A 20,908-nucleotide genomic window follows, 5' to 3' on the forward strand; every position below is an offset into this window, starting at 1 on the left:
ATCAGGACACCATACACAGCACTGGGCAGTATTCATATTATGAGCCTTGAATGACAGGATTAGGGCAATAGCACTAAAATTATTATCTAACATTCTATGTATTTTATTTTGCCTATTGCCTATGTATTTTATTTTGCCTATTTGGCCTATTGCCTATTTCACAACAGGCAAGTACATTCTACTTCCTAGAATGTAAGCTCCAGGAGTTCAAGTATTGTCTCTCTCTCTCTCTCTCTCTTTTTTTTAAGATTAAAAAAAATTTCTTTTTAATGTTTATTTATTTTTGAGAGAGAGAGACAGAGACAGAGTGCGAGCAGGGGAGGGGCAGAGAGAAAGGGAGACACAAGATCCGAAGCAGGCTCCAGGCTCCGAGCTAGCTGTTAGCACAGAGCCCGATCCAGGGCTTGAACCCACAAACCGTGAGATCATGACCTGAGCCGAAGTCGGACACTTAGCTGACAGAGCCACCTAGGCGCCCCTTAAGATTTTATTTTTAAGTAATCTCTACACCCATTGTGCGGCTTGAACTCACAACCCCGAGATCAAGAGTTGCACGCTCTACAGACTGAGCCTGCCGAGCAGCCCTGTATTGTCTCATATTTATTGCTATAGCTTCAACTCCTAGAACACTGTTTGGGGGATGGTTAACACTGAATATACATTTGTTGATGATGAAGGCACTATTGAATTTCTTTTTCCCTTCAGGTTCAGCATCATTATTAATTTTATGGCTCTATTAAGGATTGTTTTATTCACTTATTTAGGGAACATTTTTTTAAAATTTTTTTTAATGTTTATTTATTTTTGAGGAGAGAGGCAGAGCGCGAGTTGGGGAGGGACAGAAAGAAAGAGGGAGGGGCGCCTGGGTGGCGCAGTCGGTTAAGCGTCCGACTTCAGCCAGGTCACGATCTCACGGTCCGTGAGTTCGAGCCCCGCATCGGGCTCTGGGCTGATGGCTCGGAGCCTGGAGCCTGTTTCCGATTCTGGGTCTCCCTCTCTCTCTGCCCCTCCCCCGTTCATGCTCTGTCTCTCTCTGTCCCAAAAATAAAATAAAAAACGTTGAAAAAAAAATTTATAAAAAAAAAAAAAAAAAAAAAGAAAGAAAGAGGGAGACGCAGAATCCGAAGCAGGCTCCAGGCTTTGAGCTGTCAGCACAGAGCCTGATGCGAGGCTCGAACCCACAAACCGCGAGATCACGACCTGAGCCGAAGTCGGACTCCCAACTGACTGAACCGCCCAGGTGCCCCATATTTAGGGAACATTTAGGGAACATCCTCACTGTGTGCTAATCTGCAAATGCTGTTGGTAGAGAGTGCACCAGAGAGATCTTACAGGGCTTACAGTCTCTAGCCTATACCAAAAAGAGAAATGAAGTTGAATTTTTCCTGGGTTAGGTTCTAAACTAAATAGATAAACAAGTAAGATTTGAGTTCACCTGTTTTTTTTTTTTTTGCTTGTTTTGTTGTATTTTTGCTGCAGCCTTCTGGAGAAGCTGGCCCAGCCCAGGGCTGAGTGTGATGGCAGGATGGTACTGGAAACTAGGCAGCCCCCAGAGGCTGAAGAGAGGGATGGAGACTGGCAGCCCTGGCTCCAGTGGAGGAGTGGGTTGGGTTTGTAACTTGCTTTCTAAGGCAGAATCAGTGGTTGAGAGCCCTCGGGCACCAAAGCCAGACTGGGCTCAGATGCCATCCCAGCCGTGTGACCTTGGGTAAGGTCCTTAGTCTCTGTGCCTCCATTTTTTTTCTCTGTAAAATAGGGATAGCTATAGTACCTACCTCACCTTAGAGCATTATGGAGGTTTAAGAGAGTTATCACGTGTGAGAATTTTTGAACAGTGCCTGGGGGCTAGGCAGATGTTTGCAGATACTCATTTTGTTACTTGTTGTTAAGTATTTTTATGTCACATGGTAGTGTAGAAAGAAAAAATAAAGGCAGTTTTACATAATTTAGATGGAAAAACTGAGTTTCAGAGATTTGTCTTTGAGAGTCACAAGGTGGCAAAATGGAGCTGACTGAGCCCAGAATTTACTTAGATTTCAAAGCATTTCTAAGGTCTGAGTGGGACTTGTTGAAGACAAATCACTAGAGAGAGCAACTCTTTAATAGATACAGCATTCCAACTGAGGCTTTCTTTTTTCTTTGGATAAAATGTTTACCCTTTTAGTAACTTTTTACTGAAAAAAGAGGCCAGAAAGAATTAGCTTATAGAGACAAGTGTCCATTCCATTTCCTGGGAATCTGAACGTTACTGTTTGTCTCACCATTGACCGCCTCATTACTTGTGCAAGAGTACCTCTACTAGAATTCAGGCTCAGCCATTCCCAGGATACTTCAGCAGGATTCTATCAGGTGGATGGCAGTTCTGTTTGAGCCTTAAGACAAAAAGAATGTTGGACTACGAATCAGATGACATTGTTTCTCTGAACATCTTGACCGTCTATGAGCTGGGTGATAATTGGTAAGTCACCTTTCTGACTCATTTCTCTCCCTCTACTCTCTCCCCCTGCTCATATGCATTTCTACATTTCTACAGCAGGGAACAGCCTCTTTCTCAGGTTACCACAGGATCAGTGTTTTGGAAATTGTGTGGTTCTGAGCAATAAACAGTAAGGAAACAGCAGTGAAAGACCAGCATTCTTTATGACCTGTAGAGAACAATGGAAATGTCCACCTTACTGTTTGGAGCTGTATGTAGACTTGGTCTGACCTGTTTGGGGCTGTAGACTTTGGTCTGACCTCCTCTCCTCAGCTGGAGTCACTAGTTAACATGTGTGATTCAGTTGATTAGGGTGGCCCATCTCTTTTGCTCCCCATTACTGCAGAGAAGGAGAAGACAGGACTGTTTTGTAAAAAATGCTAGAAATCTCAAGATTGAGAAGGGCATAGATCCTCAGGAAATGTTTTCCAGGCAACATGATGTCTGTCTTGGAATTGTTGAGTGGGAAAGGATTGTGGCTGGAGTCAGTGAGCTCAGTGTTGCCTCCAGGTCTTCTGGGATATTTAGATCTTCTGTACACAGGACGAGTGACAGTGCCCAGGCTCCATTAGCAAAGAACTTACTAATTTGTTAATTATCCATTTTAATCTGTTTCGTTTATAAGTCTGTGCTTTTGAGATGGCTGGTTATTGATGGGGAACAAGCATCCTGTAGTGTTCTACAGTCCCCAGTCTGCCTAAATTTAATAAAAAGTCATTTAGGGGTGCCTGGGCGGCTCGGTCTGGACTTCGGCTCAGATCATGATCTCGTGGTCCAGGGTTCAAGCCCCACGTTGGGCTCTGTGCAGGCATCTCAGCTCAGAGCCTGGAGCTGCTTCAGATTCTGAGTCTCCCTCTAACTTTGCCCCTCCCCACTCATGCTTTGTCTGTCTGTCTCTCTCTCTCTCTCTCTCTCTCTCTCTCTTTCTCTCTCAAAAATGAATAAACATTAAAACTTTTTTTTAAAAAATCATTTTAAAAAGCAACATCATGCCTGCAGCTTTTCTGCACTCGTAAGTGCAGTCATGAGGTCCATGGTGCATTTGGGAGCCCGCAAGTGTCTCTGGAAACCTAAGGTGTGTCAGCATCCTGCTGACAGTAATCAGACCTCATGACTGCAGGTAGAATGCAGAGGCCCCAGAGGGATGATATCCCTTGACTGGTAGTGAAGAGATTACTGGGAACGGGGATCAGCTCTAGGCCCTGATGTTCTGTACTCCTGCTCCGCTGGAGACGCCTGCCGGGCTCTAGCTAAGTACACATCTTGCTCATATTACATCTTGTTCAAGTAAGATTTTCCATTACCACAACACAGGAGACATTGAGGGCACTGTGATTGCTAAAACCCTACAAGACTGGTTGTCTGCCCTTAGTGCTACCAGGGTCAGAAAGTCATCAGCTTATGATTACATATAACTGTTATATTCTTTTTTCATCTAGCATTCAGTGAGGTCTGATTATGTGCAAGTCATGGCCTCCTCACCTTTTCCCCTCCACACCCACTGCTGATCCTGCTATAGACATTTCTCTTAAAAGCATTCCTTCCTCTTTATTCCTGTTGCCATTTATGCTAATTCAGTTCCTTACCAACTCTCACTTACACCATTGCTGCAGCCTCCTCTAGTATTCCTTTTTTTTGAGAGAGAGAGAGCACGTGCATGTGCACGAGAGTGCACGTGAGCAGGGGGAGAGGGGCAGAAGGAGAGAGAATCTCAAGCAGGCTCCATGCTCAGTGTGGAGCCCGACGTGGGGCTCAATCCCACAACCCTGGGATCATGACTGGAGCCGAAATCAAGAGTCATATGCTCAACTGAATCACCCAGGCACCCTATCTCTTCTGGTGTTCCTGCCTCCGGTCTTTCCCCCAACTTTGTGGTCTGTACTTTATACTTCTAGGGTTAATTTTCAGGAACAAATCCGTCGATGCAACTTCCCTGTGCTTAGACCTCTTCATGTGGCATTCAGGGCCATTTCCAGTCAAACATATACTGACTGCTTTCTCCAGTTCTGCCTTCTGCTTCTTCCCATCATGGCATCTCTGTTACAGATTTTTCTCTGAAAATGCAGTATTTGTTCACCTCTCTGTGGCTTTGCACATACCATTCTTTCAGTCTGAAAAGTAATAATCCCTGTTCACCCTTTAATACCTAATATAATAAATGTTGCTTCATCTCTGAAGCCTCTTAGCCCTGAGACTCACCATTGCCATTTTTTACAGTGTGCTAGGTGTTATAATCATTTGTGTGTGGAATCTCTTTCACATGAGACCACAGACTTCTTCGGGATAGGTACTATGTTTCATTCATCCTTCATGTCTACTGCATACCATAATCCCTTGAATATAGTAGGCACTCAGTATATCCTTATTGAACATGTACAAGGCAGTGTAGAATTCTGCACCCAGACGGCTTATAGTCTAGCAAGGAATATAAGTTACGTCATGAAACTGCTGCTTAGAATGGGATAGGTATTGTAAGAGAGGCTTTAATGTATGTACATGGTTAAGTCACAGATTGAAATTCTTGTGTGAGAAGAATCATTTGTAATTGGAATTTTCTTTTTTCTTATTGTAGTAAAATATACATGACATAGTATTTGTCATTTTAACCATTCATAAGTGTACAATTTGGTGGCATTAAATGTATTCACAATATTATGTAGCCATCACCTGTCTATCCCAATTTTTTTTATCATCCCCAACAAAAATTCCCTCATTTCCACTTCCGCCAACGCCTTGTAGCCTCTATGCCTATCCTAGGTACTTCATATAAGGGGAAATCATACAACATTTGTACTTCTCTGTCTGAGTTATTTCATCAAGTGTAATATTTTCTTTTTTTTTTTTCTTTTTTTAAAAAATTCTTTTTTAACGTTTATTTATTTTTGAGACAGAGAGACAGAGCATGAACGGGGGAGGGGGAGAGAGAGAGGGAGACACAGAATCGGAAGCAGGCTCCAGGCTCTGAGCCATCAGCCCAGAGCCCGACGCGGGGCTCAAACTCACGGGCCGCGAGATCGCGACCTGAGTTGAAGTCGGACGCCTAACCGACTGAGCCACTCAGGCGCCCCTCAAATGTAATATTTTCAAGGTACATCTATGTTGTAGCATATATCCATTTCATTCCTTTTTAGGGCTGAATAGTATTCCATTGCATGTAGATACCACATTTTGTGTATCCGTTCATCTGTTGATGTATGCGTAGGTTGTTTCCACCCTTTGGCTATTGTAAATTATGCCGTTATGAACATTGGTGTACAAATATCTGTTTCAGTCTCAGCCTCGATTCTTTGGGATATATACTTAGGAGTGGAATTGCTAGGTCATAGGGTCATTCTGTGTTTAACTTTATGAAAAATCATCAAACTATTTTTCACAACACTGTACTATGTGACATTCTCACCAGCAATGCATGAGAGTTCCAGTTTTTCTACATCCTCCCTAACACATGCTATTTTCCTTTTTTTTTTAATTATAGCCATACTAGTAGGTGTGAATAGAATTGTCCTTTGCTTATACTTCAGGTAATTGTCTTACAGATTGGTTCTACCTTGATTTGGGTCATAAATGACCATTAATAAATTAAACTGTTTTCACTTCCCAAATCTTGTATTTAACAACAGGAAACCAAAGCCCGATCAAAACTTTCATGTACTGGCACTTGTTAGCAGAGCATAAGCCGTTTCTTAAACTTGGAAGTATAGCAGAAGGGCACTTCTTAGAAAGTTTCCTAGTTAGTCTTCCATAGCGCTTGTTATAGAGCAGGCAGGGATCAAAGGTCTGGTAAAGTTTAGCCTGTTCACCTGAGAGACACTCCTATCTCGTTAGAATGTTCAGTGAGAGGGGCACGTGGGTAGCTCAGTCAGTAAAGCATCTGACTTCAGCTCAGGTCATAATCTTACAGTTGGTGAATTCGAACCTGCATTGGGCTCTCTGCTGTCAGCACTGGGCCTGCTTCAGATCCTCTCATCCCCTCTCTCTTTGCCCCTCACCCGCGTTCTCTCTCTCTCACAAATAAATACACATTAAAAAAAAAAAAAGAATGATCAGCGAGAGAGGAAAAACTCAATTGCCCACTTTGTGTTTTCTTACCCTGACAATCATGAAGTTCTTTCTCTGTTCAATCAGAAGCTCTCCTCCTTACTTCAAACTTCTATATAAGTATTTTGACTTCAAGTCTAGAATGCTGGCAGATGGTAGTCATGGAACTAGAGGTGGTCTTGAAATATTCCAGTGGAAGAGACTGCTCTGAGAGAGGTGTGGGGTTTTAGAGGCCATGTGAGGACACACTGAAAGGATGGGAGTTGGGCCTCTTCAGGCTACAGTAGTGTTTGGAAACCATGAAAACAGCAGCAGCAAGTACACAAATCTGCTCAACCCTTCCCCAAACCCTTGTACTCAATCTTTGTATTCAAGGGAGCTTTCCTGAAATTTGTAAAGGTGGATGGACGTCACTAATACAAGAGGTAATTATGAGGAATTACCATATTGTGTAATTATGGAGGAATTATGAGGAAATACAAGAGGTAATTAAGAGGAAATACTATATTGATTCATTCTGCAGACATGTGCTGAGCAGTGCACCATCTTTGCCATCAAGGAGCTCACAGTCTAATGCAGTGAGGGAGTGTGGGGGGCAAACTATAAACAGATTAGGAAAATAGTACAATATGCCTTCCTGGTGGAAATATTAAAAACCACGTGAATGAAAAAGCAACAAGCTTTAGGGAACTTGAAAGGCTTCACAGAAAATAAGGTAATGCCTCTTGTGTAAAATGAGGACAATTGTACCCTCTTTTAAGATTGAAAGCTTTTAATACAGTTGCTGGCACATGGTTGGCATTCAACAAATGTTAGCTAATGTTGTTATTATATTATTATGGAGAGGTTATATTGAATTGATGAATGACAATATATCCATTGATTGCAAGCAACAGAAACTGACTTCAGCTAATTTAAGCAAACAAAGGCATTTATTGGAGGCTAACTAGTGCTCACAGAATGGAAAGGAGAGTTTAACAACAGGCCTCGGGAAGCTCAGGGACTGTAGTATTAACTGACAGGAACTTAGTACAGTCTCTTTGGGATGATCCAACTTTAGCTGCCTTTTATCTTTGGTTATCTCTGCTCAGAAGTAAGAGTCAGATTAGGTTAGCTGGGGCTCCTCTGCCCATCTCTGTGATGAAGGGACAGTTTTCCAGGGTCAGCAGCCTGCCGACTCTTAATGAAGTTGGGGAGGGGTAGATCTGGGCCCTAAGAAAGGGATGCCCAGAGTGAGTGATACTCACCTCAGGCAGTATTAGAGTAGTACTTCCAAGATCTGCTGATCCATTGAGACTGATGATGGAAGCAAACAGGCCAAGTCATGGTACAGCCTCTGGGTGTTTCTTTCATCTGTAGAATCATGAATGTCCTGGCTTGTGACCAATGGTAACCCAGTGTGACCATACCTGTCTGATACACTTCATTGAAATTTCTCTGGTTTCTCCTTGTTTATTCTTAAGTATGGTAGCTAAAACAAAGACTCTTGACTATTACAGTGATAGAGGAAAGAAAAGTTTTTGACCTTTGTACATGGAATTTCTTTTCATATGTCCATGTTACTTTAAAATTTTCTCATTTGTCAGTTCATGATCAGAGATCTGCTCTGGGACTTTATTATAACTACATATGTAGGCAAACCCTTCCTTCATCCTGTTATTTATTATTATAAATAGTGGCCTAGACATGCCACTGTGGCCTAGACATGCCACTGTGTATTTGGCCTTGTTGAATCTCTTCTTGTTTCTAGGATAACTTTTCAATAATTCATAGTTCTTTGCATTTTACTCTTGTTTTTCAAAGTACCAAAATTAGCAGTTTTAACTTTTTTGCTTGTGTGATTTCTCCATTTCTGATATGATTCATCAGAAGCAGAAATGTATGGCATTTTAGGGAAGACACTAGATTTAGGGTCCAGCTGTCTGAGATAAAAGTCCTAGCACTGTCAAAAGCAGGGTGTGACTTTGGGGAAAGTCATTTAACATTTTTGAACTTTTGTTTTCTTGTTTATAGAATCAGAACAACAGTAGCAGTTAGGCTGTGAACTCCTAGAAGGGCAAGGTTATGATTGTGAGGCACAAATAAGATTGTATATATGAACTCATTATCAAATCAAATGTGATATGTGATATGTGTTCATGTTACCACTACCACTATCGTAATTATTATCAGCACACATTTTCAGTGGAGACCCCAGAATTATTTCCTTTAGAATTTGGTGCTGTGCTGTCAGTGCTATTGTTAAAAGTGACTCTTTGAAGTCTATGTTAATATAACCCCTATAACTGGAGTATGCATGAGACTTGTCATGTGGGATGCAATCAAAAATTTCAGAAATCAGAGTAGATTATAGCTGTTACCCTCCTCTTATCTGTATGTTCTGACATAGAAGCAAATTCAATTGGTGTGGGTAGTTTGATCTTCCCAGGACCATAAGGTCCCTCATCAGCTCTTTTCAACATAGTTACAGACTTACTGAGGTGTTTGAATGCCTTGTCAAGTGGGTAAATGACTGTAATTTTCAAGGATGGCTGGCTCTTGCTTTGCTGTTTTCCAAGCCTGAGGAAAAGGCTCCTGTACTTTATAACCATCAGAAATTAAAGCCAGTGGTTCAGCAGGTATGCCTGCCAAACCACGTACCTCATTTTTTATGACATGATCAGGCTATACAAATTTTGAATATGCAGATTCCAAGCTGCTAGGCTGGGATTTAAAAAAATTTTTTTTTTCAACGTTTATTTATTTTTGGGACAGAGAGAGACAGAGCATGAATGGGGGAGGGGCAGAGAGAGGGAGACACAGAATCGGAAACAGGCTCCAGGCTCTGAGCCATCAGCCCAGAGCCTGACGCGGGGCTCGAACTCACGGACCGCGAGATCGTGACCTGGCTGAAGTCGGACGCTTAACCGACTGCGCCACCCAGGCGCCCCTAGGCTGGGATTTTTTAAATAAGTAAGTAAATAAATAATGTATGGATGTATATATGTATTTGGAGACAGAGCGTGCGAGAACGGGGAAGGGGCAGAGAGGGAGAGAGAATCTTAAGCAGACTCCACACTCAGCACGGAGCCCAACGCGGGGCTTGGTCCTAATAAGGGGCTTGATCCCATGACTTTGGGATCATGACCTGAGCTGAAATCAATAGTCGACTGCTCAGCCAACTGAGCCACCCAGGTGTCCCAATAAATAAATAATTGAAAAAAGGCATTTCAGTGTAGTAAGCTTCTCTGTGCCATTGAAAGTTGGAAATCATTTATTAAAATGAGATGTAAGGATTATCTCCTGTTTTAGGTTGGCTTTTCATCACAGCTGAAATATGCTTTACTCAGATGTTCACATCATTTTCTAAAGAGGGAGGAAGACATTGAAACTGTCCATCTTTTCATGTTTTATTATTTTTCCTTTTCTTCTTGGTATTAATACAGTTTCCTCTGGATCTGCCTAACACACACATATACACAGCAGACACACAGAATTTTATTCGTTGTATTTTGCGGTCATTGCTAAAAGAGCCTCAGTAAATCATTTAGTCATAATGCAAGTAAGTGAGTTATCTGCACCCATGTGTTTGGTCTCTCCATATACCCTTTCTCTCTTTCTCCTCTCACCCATTTCTGTGTGTTTCACATAATATTCTACAGTGAGCTCATTTCTAAAATTAAATTTAATAGACTGGTTGATGATCAATGCACATTAGCCTATTGCCATGCAATCAGTGTGGCCCATGGTGTTGACGCTGGAAAGCATTGCTGATGCCATTTCTGACTGCTAGAAAGACCTGACCTGCAATCTTTTGTACTGTGTTGTAGCTTTATGATGAATTTGGTATATTCCTTATGCTTTAGTCAGCAACTCTAGCCCCATTTTATCATTCGTTCATTTCAACAAATTCTGTTTTTTTTGTTGTTTAAAGATTTTGTTTTGTTTTGTTTTGTTTTTAATTTTTTTTTTTAATTTTTTTTTCAATGTTTATTTATTTTTGGGACAGAGAGAGACAGAGCATGAACAGGGGAGGGGCAGAGAGAGAGGGAGACACAGAATCGGAAACAGGCTCCAGGCTCTGAGCCATCAGCCCAGAGCCCGACGCGGGGCTAGAACTCACGGACTGCGAGATCGTGACCTGGCTGAAGTCGGACGCTTAACCGACTGCGCCACCCAGGCGCCCCAAAGATTTTGTTTTTTAAGTAACCTCTATGCCCAGTGTGGATCTCGAACTCACAACCCCCAAGATCAGGAGTCACATGCTCCGCCATGCTCCACCAGCCAGGTGCCCGGATTCCAACCAATTCTTATTAACTTGTTACTGTTAGCAACTTTGCCTCAAGCCAGTGGCTGCAAAGCTTCTTCTTACCTTTCATGTGCATCAGTTGTGTTGTCCATACCAGCCTTCTTCCATTCTGTCCTCTCACATCACAGTCACACCTTTGCTCCCTCCTCTACACCTCCACCCCCGGCCCAGTTTTCCCAGAAGTGAGGCTTAGCTTACTAGCGATGTCTGATGGATATCAGTAATCGGCCACTGATGACCCATCGGGTGACCCATCTCTAGCCACCATTGGAATTGGGAATCTCTGAGTTGTGTTTACCCAAGACTCTATTAGCTGTTCTTAGTCCTGCCTCTACAGATCACCTAAGTTGTAGGTACATAAAGGGTGGCCACATTATTTTTTGTGTTTGTTTCACCATAGATAGCATTGGAGTCAGACTGCTCTGTGTTCTGATTTTGACCCACTATTTCCTAGCTTCTCAAATGTCAGTTTCCTCTTCTCTAAAGTGGGGATAGTAACAATACCTGTCTCACAGAGTTAGTCATTGGGAAGGATTAAGTGAGCTCGCATGCTTGGAGCTTTTTGCATGGTTCTTGGCACATGGTAAACAGTGAGCAATGGGACCTGTTTCTGGAATTTCTGTGGCACCATAGACTGAGGAGAGAGGAGGCTTTGCAGAAGGTATAATTTATAAACTATGTCTTAGAGGATAAGAAGGAGTTAGCATCCCAGTAGATAACAAAGGCAGAAAGATTGCCAGCAACAATATGCTTAAGAGAGCAAGGCGTATTTATGGAAGTAGCACATAGTTTGCTCTGACTGAAGAGTCAGCCGAAAGTGGGGAGGTGGGAGGAGGTGAGGCAGGAAAGATGACCAAGAACCAGATCACAAAGAACCTTGTAGAGCTCATGGAGGAGTTTAAACCTGATCCTCCGTCATTCCCTCCATCCACATAATCTGGTTCCTCTGTTAAGCAGTCACATAAACGTCTTTAAGAGCAGCAACAGCAAAAAGGGGAAAGAGGGCAGCGAATTGGCCTCAAATGAACTGGTGTGTCTTTAAAGCTAATATTCCTCCTTGCGAATACGATATTAATTAAACATGTGCCTTGCAAGATTCATTATTGTTTTGCTTGTGTTCCCTGTTGGTTGTCTCATTCATTAATCTGCTGATTAGTAACCCTGAACTCTTGCATCTCCCCACCCCCTTTTTGGCATTCCCTTTTTAATATACTATGCTGTTCCCCCTGGGACGTAAACTCCAGGACCCGTCCCTGGCCTGCTCGTGTTTGTTTTCTTTGCCCCTTGTGCCTGCCTCTGCTATAACATTTGTAGTATGTGTTAAGTAATCCTTAAGGTAACATTTTTATTATGTCATAAAAAGTGCATGGCAAATATATTATAACTCATGGACTTTGTTTAAAAATGAACGGATAATTTATTGAGTGTGTTACATGAGCCTTGCTCCCCTCCCCATTTCAGCTGAGACTTGCTGCTCATTTAGCCTCGCCTCCTATTGAGTGCTCCCACCCTGTGACATGCTGGGAAAGCAGACCCATGGTTGGCTAGAAATGACATCATAGTTTATGTACTCAATAAAAATTTAATTAAGTCATTACAGGAATTGCAGTCATCATTTAACCCTCTGATTTCTTCTGTTTAGTTTATTATTAAACATTCAGTAATACCAGTCACCAAATCCTGATGGCTTATAAAATATCTGCATGAATTTTAATAGCTTAAATAAATGGGAAAATATGAGTAACTGATATAAAAGGAACCTTTTCCTTGTGGTGGTACTGTATGTATGGGTTTTTTATGAAAAGCAAAGCATTATGAAAAGGATAAGAGTTTACTAGGAGAACAGCCCAATGCTATCTGGGAGGAGTTTCTCATTTGGTTTGTCCCATCTGTGTATTCATGGGCAGGGCGCTCCCTACAGAATCATCTGGCAGTGGGGACACAGAACCTGCACACCAACAAACAAAAGCTTCAGTGAGGAAATAAAATCCCAACAGAGGTTCACTGGAGGGAATATCCAGCTCCCTGCCTGTAGCTGCTGGACTGGCTAGAAAGGCCCCTTTGGGATGAGTCCAGTAGTTCAGGAAGCTGTTCTCACTCACCCTCACCTGTTGCCTGCAGATCATGTGTCTGCACTGATCGAGCTTCCACCCTCTTCCAGGAAGGGCCCTTTTCATGATCTAATCCAGCCTGGGTGATGATATCTGAAAGCCATTCCTAGCTGTGGCTGCTTGCCATCTCAGTTAAAGGGGAGAGGGAGAGGCAACTGGAGTTAGAATATGGGACTGGAGGTCCCATACATACAGGTCACTGGAGTTAGAATATGGGACTGGAGGTAGCTGGAGCCTTGCTAATAGGGAATTCTTGTCCCGCTGTCCATTCTTCCTGGGTCATAGCCAGCCAGAATGCAGGTGCATCCCAAGAGGAGAAAGTGTGTATGTATGTATGTAACTGGACCTTGCTGAAAACTGAGGTTTGCAGATTAATGTGTTGGTGATCTCTGGAAATGCCCTACAGATGGTGAAATAGGTAAAGCATTCATCTAGAAATCAGGTTCTAATCCTGGCTCTGACATTAACTTTATGTGTGACCTCAGACAAGTGCCTACCCCTTTTTGGGTGCCAGTTCACTATTTCCTCAGAGGAATCGAGCTAGGTGATCTCTGAAGGGCCTTCCAGCTCTACAGCTCACTAGTTAGATGCAACACATAAACCAGTTCTGCTGAGCAGGTTCATTGAATGTTTGCCTCAGAGAGATTTGCCTTTGTGTTTGACATCTCTGACGTCTGTCGGTGGCTCTGATTTTTCTTGCACGATTAGGAGAATAACTTGTATGGGAGTAGGGAGAGCTCCAAAATGGGTATCAGCAGGTGTGGGTTGTAGTCCCATCCTCATATTTCAGAAGGAATGAACTCTAGCTCTGGCTTGTTTCTGGACTCTTCCTTTCGCCTCAGCCCATTCTGGAAGATGGTGTAAGAAGTTAGGCAGTATATATTTTTGACATTTCAGAAACATGCAGGGTACTCAAGCAGCAAAAAAGGGGAAACAAAAGGGTGTCATTGGACAAAACATGCTATGCTTGGCGCTCAGACCCTTGTAAGGATGCAGTCATCCATCTGCCAGTCTTAAACCCTGCTCTGGGCCAGGCCCTGGACTAGGTGTCAAGGGTGCCAAGGTTAATCAGACAGAGTTTGTTATGACCCTTGAGTAGCTCACAGACTAGTGGGAGAAACAGGTACATAAGCAACTCTAAACCATATTGTGCATCCAGAGGAAGAGTGTGGACAGAGCTCTGGGAACATGAAGGCTGGAGGTCTGATTTGGCTTGGGTTGAATGTAGGAGGGAAAGGCCATGGATTGTACTACCAGCTGCATCCAGTCTCGCAGTTTCCAGTCTTGGGTGTCACCATTCTCTCTTCCTTTTGAAAATTATCCCTGACTATTGGAACTGGTTTTAGTTTTTGTAAACAAACCAGAAGGTATTACTCATAATTCATTGCATTGGCAGAGCACTTTACAGCTCACTGAGGCTTTCGGCATACATTGTTGAATTAATGAATGAATACGTGCTAATTCACTTGCTATTTAAACCAGCGATGTGTGCAGGGCGTTGGAAAGGCAAGGAAATAGACTCAGAAAGGTTATTGGATTTGCCCAAGATCATCACATCCTGTGAATATAGCGGAATTAGAACTTCAACCCAGGTTTTCTGACTAAATCCAGGTCCTTTCACTACTTCTTTCTGCTCTTCTTCGGAGACCAGTTATGAACCACAGGATTAAATCAATCAGTCTTTGGTTTTTGATCCAAAATAAGATCATCTTCCTGAAGGCAGAAACCTGATGAAATATAAGCACATGGACTTGGATTCAAACTGACTGGATACTCATCTCAGCTTTATCATTAATTTGCTGTGGCACCTTGGGCCAGTCACTTTACCTGCTTTAGGCCCAGTTTTCTTTGTCCATAAAAATGTGACTATAGCCCATCTACCACCTGAGTTCCAGTGTCAGTTAGAGGCGATGATGTCCATAAAGCACGTGGCGCATACCAGCTGCTCAGTAAATGGTCAGGATTGTTAACCACAAATCTTACTCTCCATGTAAAGTTCCATATAACTTTTGGCTCTTTCTAAAACCTGTCAGTTTAAATACTCAGTGCTTATTGCACATTACACCAGGCTTTCTGCTCTGCCCCAGCGAGGAATGACACAGAGACCCTGCTCAAGCATATTCCTAGAGGTCTGGAGGTCAGAGTTTTGACCCTACTGAAGACATTTGGTGAGGGCCCACCTGGCCGTTCTCTGAGAGGAGTTCCTCCATGGTGTCAATGGTCTCACTGCAGTTGTATTTGAAAGCAGTCTCTCAAGATTAACAGCCTTACTGCTTCAGCCCAACTTGTTCTCTTCTCTGCATAGCCTCAGGGGTTCTCCTTTCTCCTCCTGTCTCCTGGTCCTGCCTCTCTCCCTCCTCTTTGCACCTCTGACAACTTCCTTCTGTCTTTCACCACCACAGGCTCCTTTCAGTAGCCCTTCGACATTTCCTAACCTGGTTCCACCATACCTTTCCAGTTTCTTCCCATTTGCCTTCCCTGGCACTTCCCAAATATTTTCTTCCCTGCCTCTGCACCTTGGCACACCATGTTCCCTCTGTCTAGAATATCCTCTCTCCTTCATGGTCCACGTAAGTCTTACCTCCAGGAGAACTCTTTCCCTGCTCCCAGAGCAGAGATCATTTGTACTAAAATTCCTCTATTGCTCACCACTTCTGGAATAGAATTTGAGGGAACATACTGCAGTTTAATTGTTTTTTACATACCTGTTTTCCCATACTAGACGGTTTGCTCTTTCAGCTGAGAAACATTTCTTACACTTTGTGTTCATAGGGTCTAGCAAAAAGCCTGACACATACCTGTGGCTCAGTTCACTAAAGTGACTTACTGATTTGTGTAATTTAGGATCAAAATCTAAAAGAAACTGTCAAATGGGGGAGGGGGAGAATCCAGACAGATCAGGGAAATGAGGGTGGACTAGCAGTTCGCTCTGTTAGGGGCCTTCTCTCTTTGTTCTGCTAAGAGTCTATGATAGTTAAGAGGCAAAAATCATATTTTTTGTTTCTTTCCCCTTTTTTCATACTTTTGTTTTTGTCATTTTGTTTCTGTAGGTTAATTCTTATATCCTGAAGAAGAATATGATCCTTATGACAAACAATTTCTATGCAGCCATCTTGGGATATGATGAGGTAAGGTCATTTGCCAAGCCTTAAGCAGAACATGGGTTTCCCCCACCAAAAGACTTTTTTGATGAGAAACTCTGAGGAAACCTTCAAGGGGACATCATCACTCACTACCCACTATTATGGCTTGGTATTTATTTCCTCATCTTCATTGACTTGGCAACAGGAATGACTCTGCCCAGAAGTTTGCCTAGTGCTTGGGAAAGAAAGCACTATAGAATATGGTCAAATCATTCAACTAGAAGCATTTCTTGAGTCCTTGTCAGGTGCTGGATGTAGCGACAAAGGCAAATCAGTCATTCTCTTGGCCCTAGGTGCCACCAGAGACAGGAAGACATACACGTGTAAACAGCATGGTCTGCCAGACAAATCACACAGTCTTTTAACTTTAATTATAAAAGCAATCTGTAGGGGTGCCTGGGTGGCTCAGTCGGTAAAGCGACCGACTTTGGCTCGGGCCATGATCTCACAGCTAATGAGTTCGAGCCCTGCATCGGGCTCTGTGCTGACAGCTTAGAGCCTGGAACCTGCTTTGGATTCTATGTCTACCTCTCTTTCACTCCCGCTCACGTTCTTTCTCTCTCTCAAAAGTAAATAATACATTTAAATAATTTTAAAAATGAAATAAAAGCAATATATACTCATCAGAAACTCATAAAACTGTACATAAGTGGTTGAAGTAGAAAATAGAAGGCCCCTTTCTCTCCTGCCCAATTCCCTGCCCCAGAGGAAAACTTTGTTAATAGTTTACTGGGTGTCCTGCCAGACGTTACCTTTGCATGCACAAGCACTTATATATTTATTTTCTTTACACAAATGGAAGTTACACTACATACACTATCCTGTACCTTGCCTTTTTCAGTGAACAATGTATCTTTGACATCCATCCATGTCAGAACATTTAGATCTGTCTCATCCAATTTACCGTTTAAAAAAAATTTTTTTTTTTTAATTTTTTTTTTTTCAACGTTTATTTATTTTTGGGACAGAGAGAGACAGAGCATGAACGGGGGAGGGGCAGAGAGAGAGGGAGACACAGAATCGGAAACAGGCTCCAGGCTCCGAGCCATCAGCCCAGAGCCTGACGCGGGGCTCGAACTCACGGACCGCGAGATCGTGACCTGGCTGAAGTCGGACGCTTAACCGACTGCGCCACCCAGGCGCCCCCCGTTTAAAAAAATTTTTAATGTTTATTTTTGAGAGAGAGGGAGAAGGAGACACAGAATCCGAAGCAGGCTCTAGGCTCTGAACTGTCAGCACAGAGCCTGATGTGGCACTTGAACCCACAACCTATGAGATCATGGCCTGAGCCGAAGTCGGATGCTTAACTGACTGAGCCACCCAGATGCCCTTCAAATTTACCATTTTTAAGTGCACATGTCAGTGGCCTTAAGTACATTCACATTGTTGAGCAACAGTCACCACCATGTGTTTCCAGAACTTTTCCATCTTCCCAAACTGAAGCTCTGTCCCCCTTAAAACCCTTACTCTTCCCTCAGCCTCCTCCCAGGCCCTAGGAACCACCACCACCTACTTTCTGTCTCCATGAATTTGAATACTCTTGAGTACCTCATGTTAGTGGAATCATACAGGTTTTATTCTTTTGCTCCTGGCTTACTTCACTTAGTGTAATGTCCTCAAGCTTCATCCATGTTAGAGCATGTGTCTCATCTTTTCCCCCTAGCTGTTACTACAGAAATTTCAAACACATCGAAAAGATGAAAGAATGGTGTAATGAACACCTATATGTGCACTGCCAGTATTCATCATACCTCATCTATTTAACAAAACATGTGCTTTTATGCTCATTTTGTGGTGACCTCCAGATTGAATGCAAGCATCACCCCTTCTGGGAAACAGGCCTGGAACCGCCCTAAGGCTCAGTTCCTTCCACCTTCCCTGGACTCCACTTGCTACATTAGTGTTAACTGTCATCCTGGCTGGGTGGGGACTCCTTCTGGGTAGTGGCAGTCTCTACTGTGTTTGCATTTCTACTGCCTAGTAGCATGATACTTGGCGTGTGGTAGGGGAAGAATGAGGAAGGGAGAAAATGCATAAAGGATGAAAATAGGAAACTGGAGTTCAGGCTGGGGGAAGTGTCATCAGCCTGAAGATAACAATTAAAGCCAGGAAATAAGCTTACAAAAAAATTAAGGGATTTGGTTAGGATCTTGATTCTCAGTCTGCCAGATATCTTCAGTTATTGGAGAGCAATTTAGATTGCATACCACACATTGAACCATAGCCTACCACACATAACACTGATTGAACATGAGCCTTGCAGGAGTGGGATGGGAGTTGAGAAAAACTGCTTAGATCTACACATTGTTTTGTTTTGTTTTTTAATGTTAATTTCTTTTTTGAGAGAGAAAGCGTGTGAGTGGGAGAGGTGGAGAAAGAGAGGGAGACACAGAATCTGAAGCAAGTTCCAGGCTCCGAGCTGTCAGCACAGAGCCCAACACAGGGCTCAAACCCACAAACTATGAGATCGTGACCTGAGCTAAAGTAAGACGCTTAAGTGACTGAGCCATCCAGGCACCCCTACACGTTAATTGTTAAATTAGTTGCATTCTGACTTCAGAAAGCTTACAGTGTATAGAAGAATGAGACTTAGAATTGAAGAAATATAACTGTTAGTTAGCATTTTTTTGAGTTCTTTATTGCATATGGCTCAGTTGATTCCTTTCACCAATATTAATAAAGGTGTTCTGAATTGTGTCTCTTTTCTGTCCCTCCTATCCCAGTCCATCCTGGCAGAGCCATCTTATAGACATGCCTGATCACAAGAGTCTCCTGGGGAGCTCTTCAAATCAAATTCTTGAGCACCTCCCTGAAGGTTCTGGTTCAATAGGAGTGAGGCCTGGTATTTTAGCAAGCACCCCAGGTGACTGTTTAGAGTGGGAAAGTTTGGGAAATATACTAATTACCTAGGGCACTTTTTAGAAATACCATTGTTTGGGCCCTATCTCCCAAAAGTTCTAATTTAACTGCTCTAGGTGGGCATCTGTTGTGAAAGTTGCCCAGGTAATTTTAATGTGCATACAAATCACCTAGGTAAAACACAGATTCTGACTCAGCAAGTCTGGAGTGAGGCCTGAGATTCTGCGTGGCAGACGAGCCGCAGGTGACATGGTGCAGCCATCTGCAGACCACACTGCGAGTCATGGGTTCGAGAGCTGTCCTAAGACTAGTCACATGCAGCTATTTTGATTTAAATTCCTTAAATAAAATTGAAAATTCAGTCCCACTGGCTACATTTCAGGTGCTCAATAACTTTATGTGGCTGGTGGCTGCTCTACTGGACAGAACATTTCCATCGTTACAGAAAGTTCCATTGGACGGTGCTGTTTCACAGCACCCTTTTCCTAGAATGTTGCTTGGGTTGTGCCCTGACAATGGCCACTTTTGGAACTTTCCTGTTTGTTACTCCGTTAGGTTCAAATTCCTCTATGGAATTTCCAAGCCTTCTGTCAGTGGTCCCCAGTGTGACCTATCCACTGATATCTCCCATTGTTTCCTAGTGTGTAACCTTTCCAAAGTGAGGCCATTTGCCCCACTGTCCACAGACATGCTGTGACTGTGCCTGACTGAGACTCTCCTGGACAACTAGGTATGGAGGGCAGTAGCCAAGTCTGTCAGCTTTGGGCCCGAGGACCTGATTCAAGGCCTGAATCAGGCCTTGTAGATACTCTTTCTGTAAATGTTCAGTGAATTAATATATTCTCTCTTGCTTAGAATATCCTATAGCTCTCCAAATATTCTCTATTCTCTAAGGCCTCCTTCTCCACAAAGCTTTCCCTGACCTCTCTAGATCTGTATTTGTTTACTCTGAATTTCAATATCATCTATCCATCCATCCATTAACAGTATATATTAAATGCCTACCATGTGGGATGCACTGGGAATGTATTGGTGAATAAAACAAACATGGTCTGGTTCTTTACTACTGGAGCTTACCTTCTAATGGGGAGGCAGGTAGTAAACAAGTAAACAAGCAAATAAATATCTAATTTCAAATAGAGTGTCCTAGAAGCTAAGACTGAATAATGAGGAGCCAACCATGTACAGAGTATACATTGGAGTCACCCTATACAGATTGGCAATTGTTCATTCTCCAGGATTTGATCCTGTGCTTCTGTTTAATGTGCACTAGCTTTGTCCCTTCAACTAGATTGCAAGCTGCCTGTGGGCTGAGGCCATTTTGCTGTGATACTGTGTTCTCAGCATCATGCTAAGCACATAGTGGTGTCACAAGTCAGTCTTCTCTGAGTGAGACTGCCATTCCAAACCCTTAATCATAACCAGGGCCTTCGAGCCACAGGCTTCCTCTCAATTACTCTAGGCCTAGGTTTCTTAATCTCTGAAGGATCCTGCTTTTTTGTGTTGCGAGGCAAAATAAGTAGGCCCCTAGTAGATTGTGGGAAGATTACTCTGCAAACTAATATTTGGCTGCCAAGTACCCTTTTTCCTTTCCTGCTTTCTCTCTGACTTACTGCTGGTTTGGTGGAAAGAAAGCTAAAGTTGGGTTTATTGATTTATTCAGCCAATTTCATTGCACTCCCACTCTGTGCAGGTACTGCGTCCTAACCAGAGTTAGTCAGGCACCATCCCTTGACTTCACAAGTGTGTTCTGGTCCTAAGTCTACCACCATTTAGCTAGATAACCTCTAAGCCTCTGTGTACTTATCTTTCAAATGGGGATAATAGTATCTGTTCTTCTCAATATACATAGGCATTAGGAGCCAGGTATGTGAAGGTACTCTGACAGCGTGGAATAGTCAGGTTGTTATCACTGTTAATCTGAGTCCTGAGTCATCCTTTTCTTTCTGACTGATTATGGACTTGCCCCTTCCCAACCATCTCACCCACTGCC

The 20,908-nt window shown here is 42.9% G+C and overlaps 1 protein-coding gene across 3 annotated transcripts in view; it reads left to right on the top strand.

Moving 5' to 3' along the window:
• The window catches only part of LOC122497522 (ubiquinol-cytochrome-c reductase complex assembly factor 1), a 103,077-nt gene that overhangs the window by 75,749 nt on the left and 6,420 nt on the right, over positions 1-20,908 (top strand). For all 3 annotated transcript variants that reach the window (XM_043604669.1, XM_043604670.1, XM_043604671.1), the window contains one exon: positions 15,964-16,041. In XM_043604669.1, the coding sequence (XP_043460604.1) occupies positions 15,964-16,041 (78 nt within the window). The remainder of the gene's footprint in view (positions 1-15,963; positions 16,042-20,908) is intronic.

Source organism: Prionailurus bengalensis, chromosome A3 (assembly GCF_016509475.1).
Source record: "Prionailurus bengalensis isolate Pbe53 chromosome A3, Fcat_Pben_1.1_paternal_pri, whole genome shotgun sequence".
NCBI lineage: Eukaryota > Metazoa > Chordata > Mammalia > Carnivora > Felidae > Prionailurus > Prionailurus bengalensis.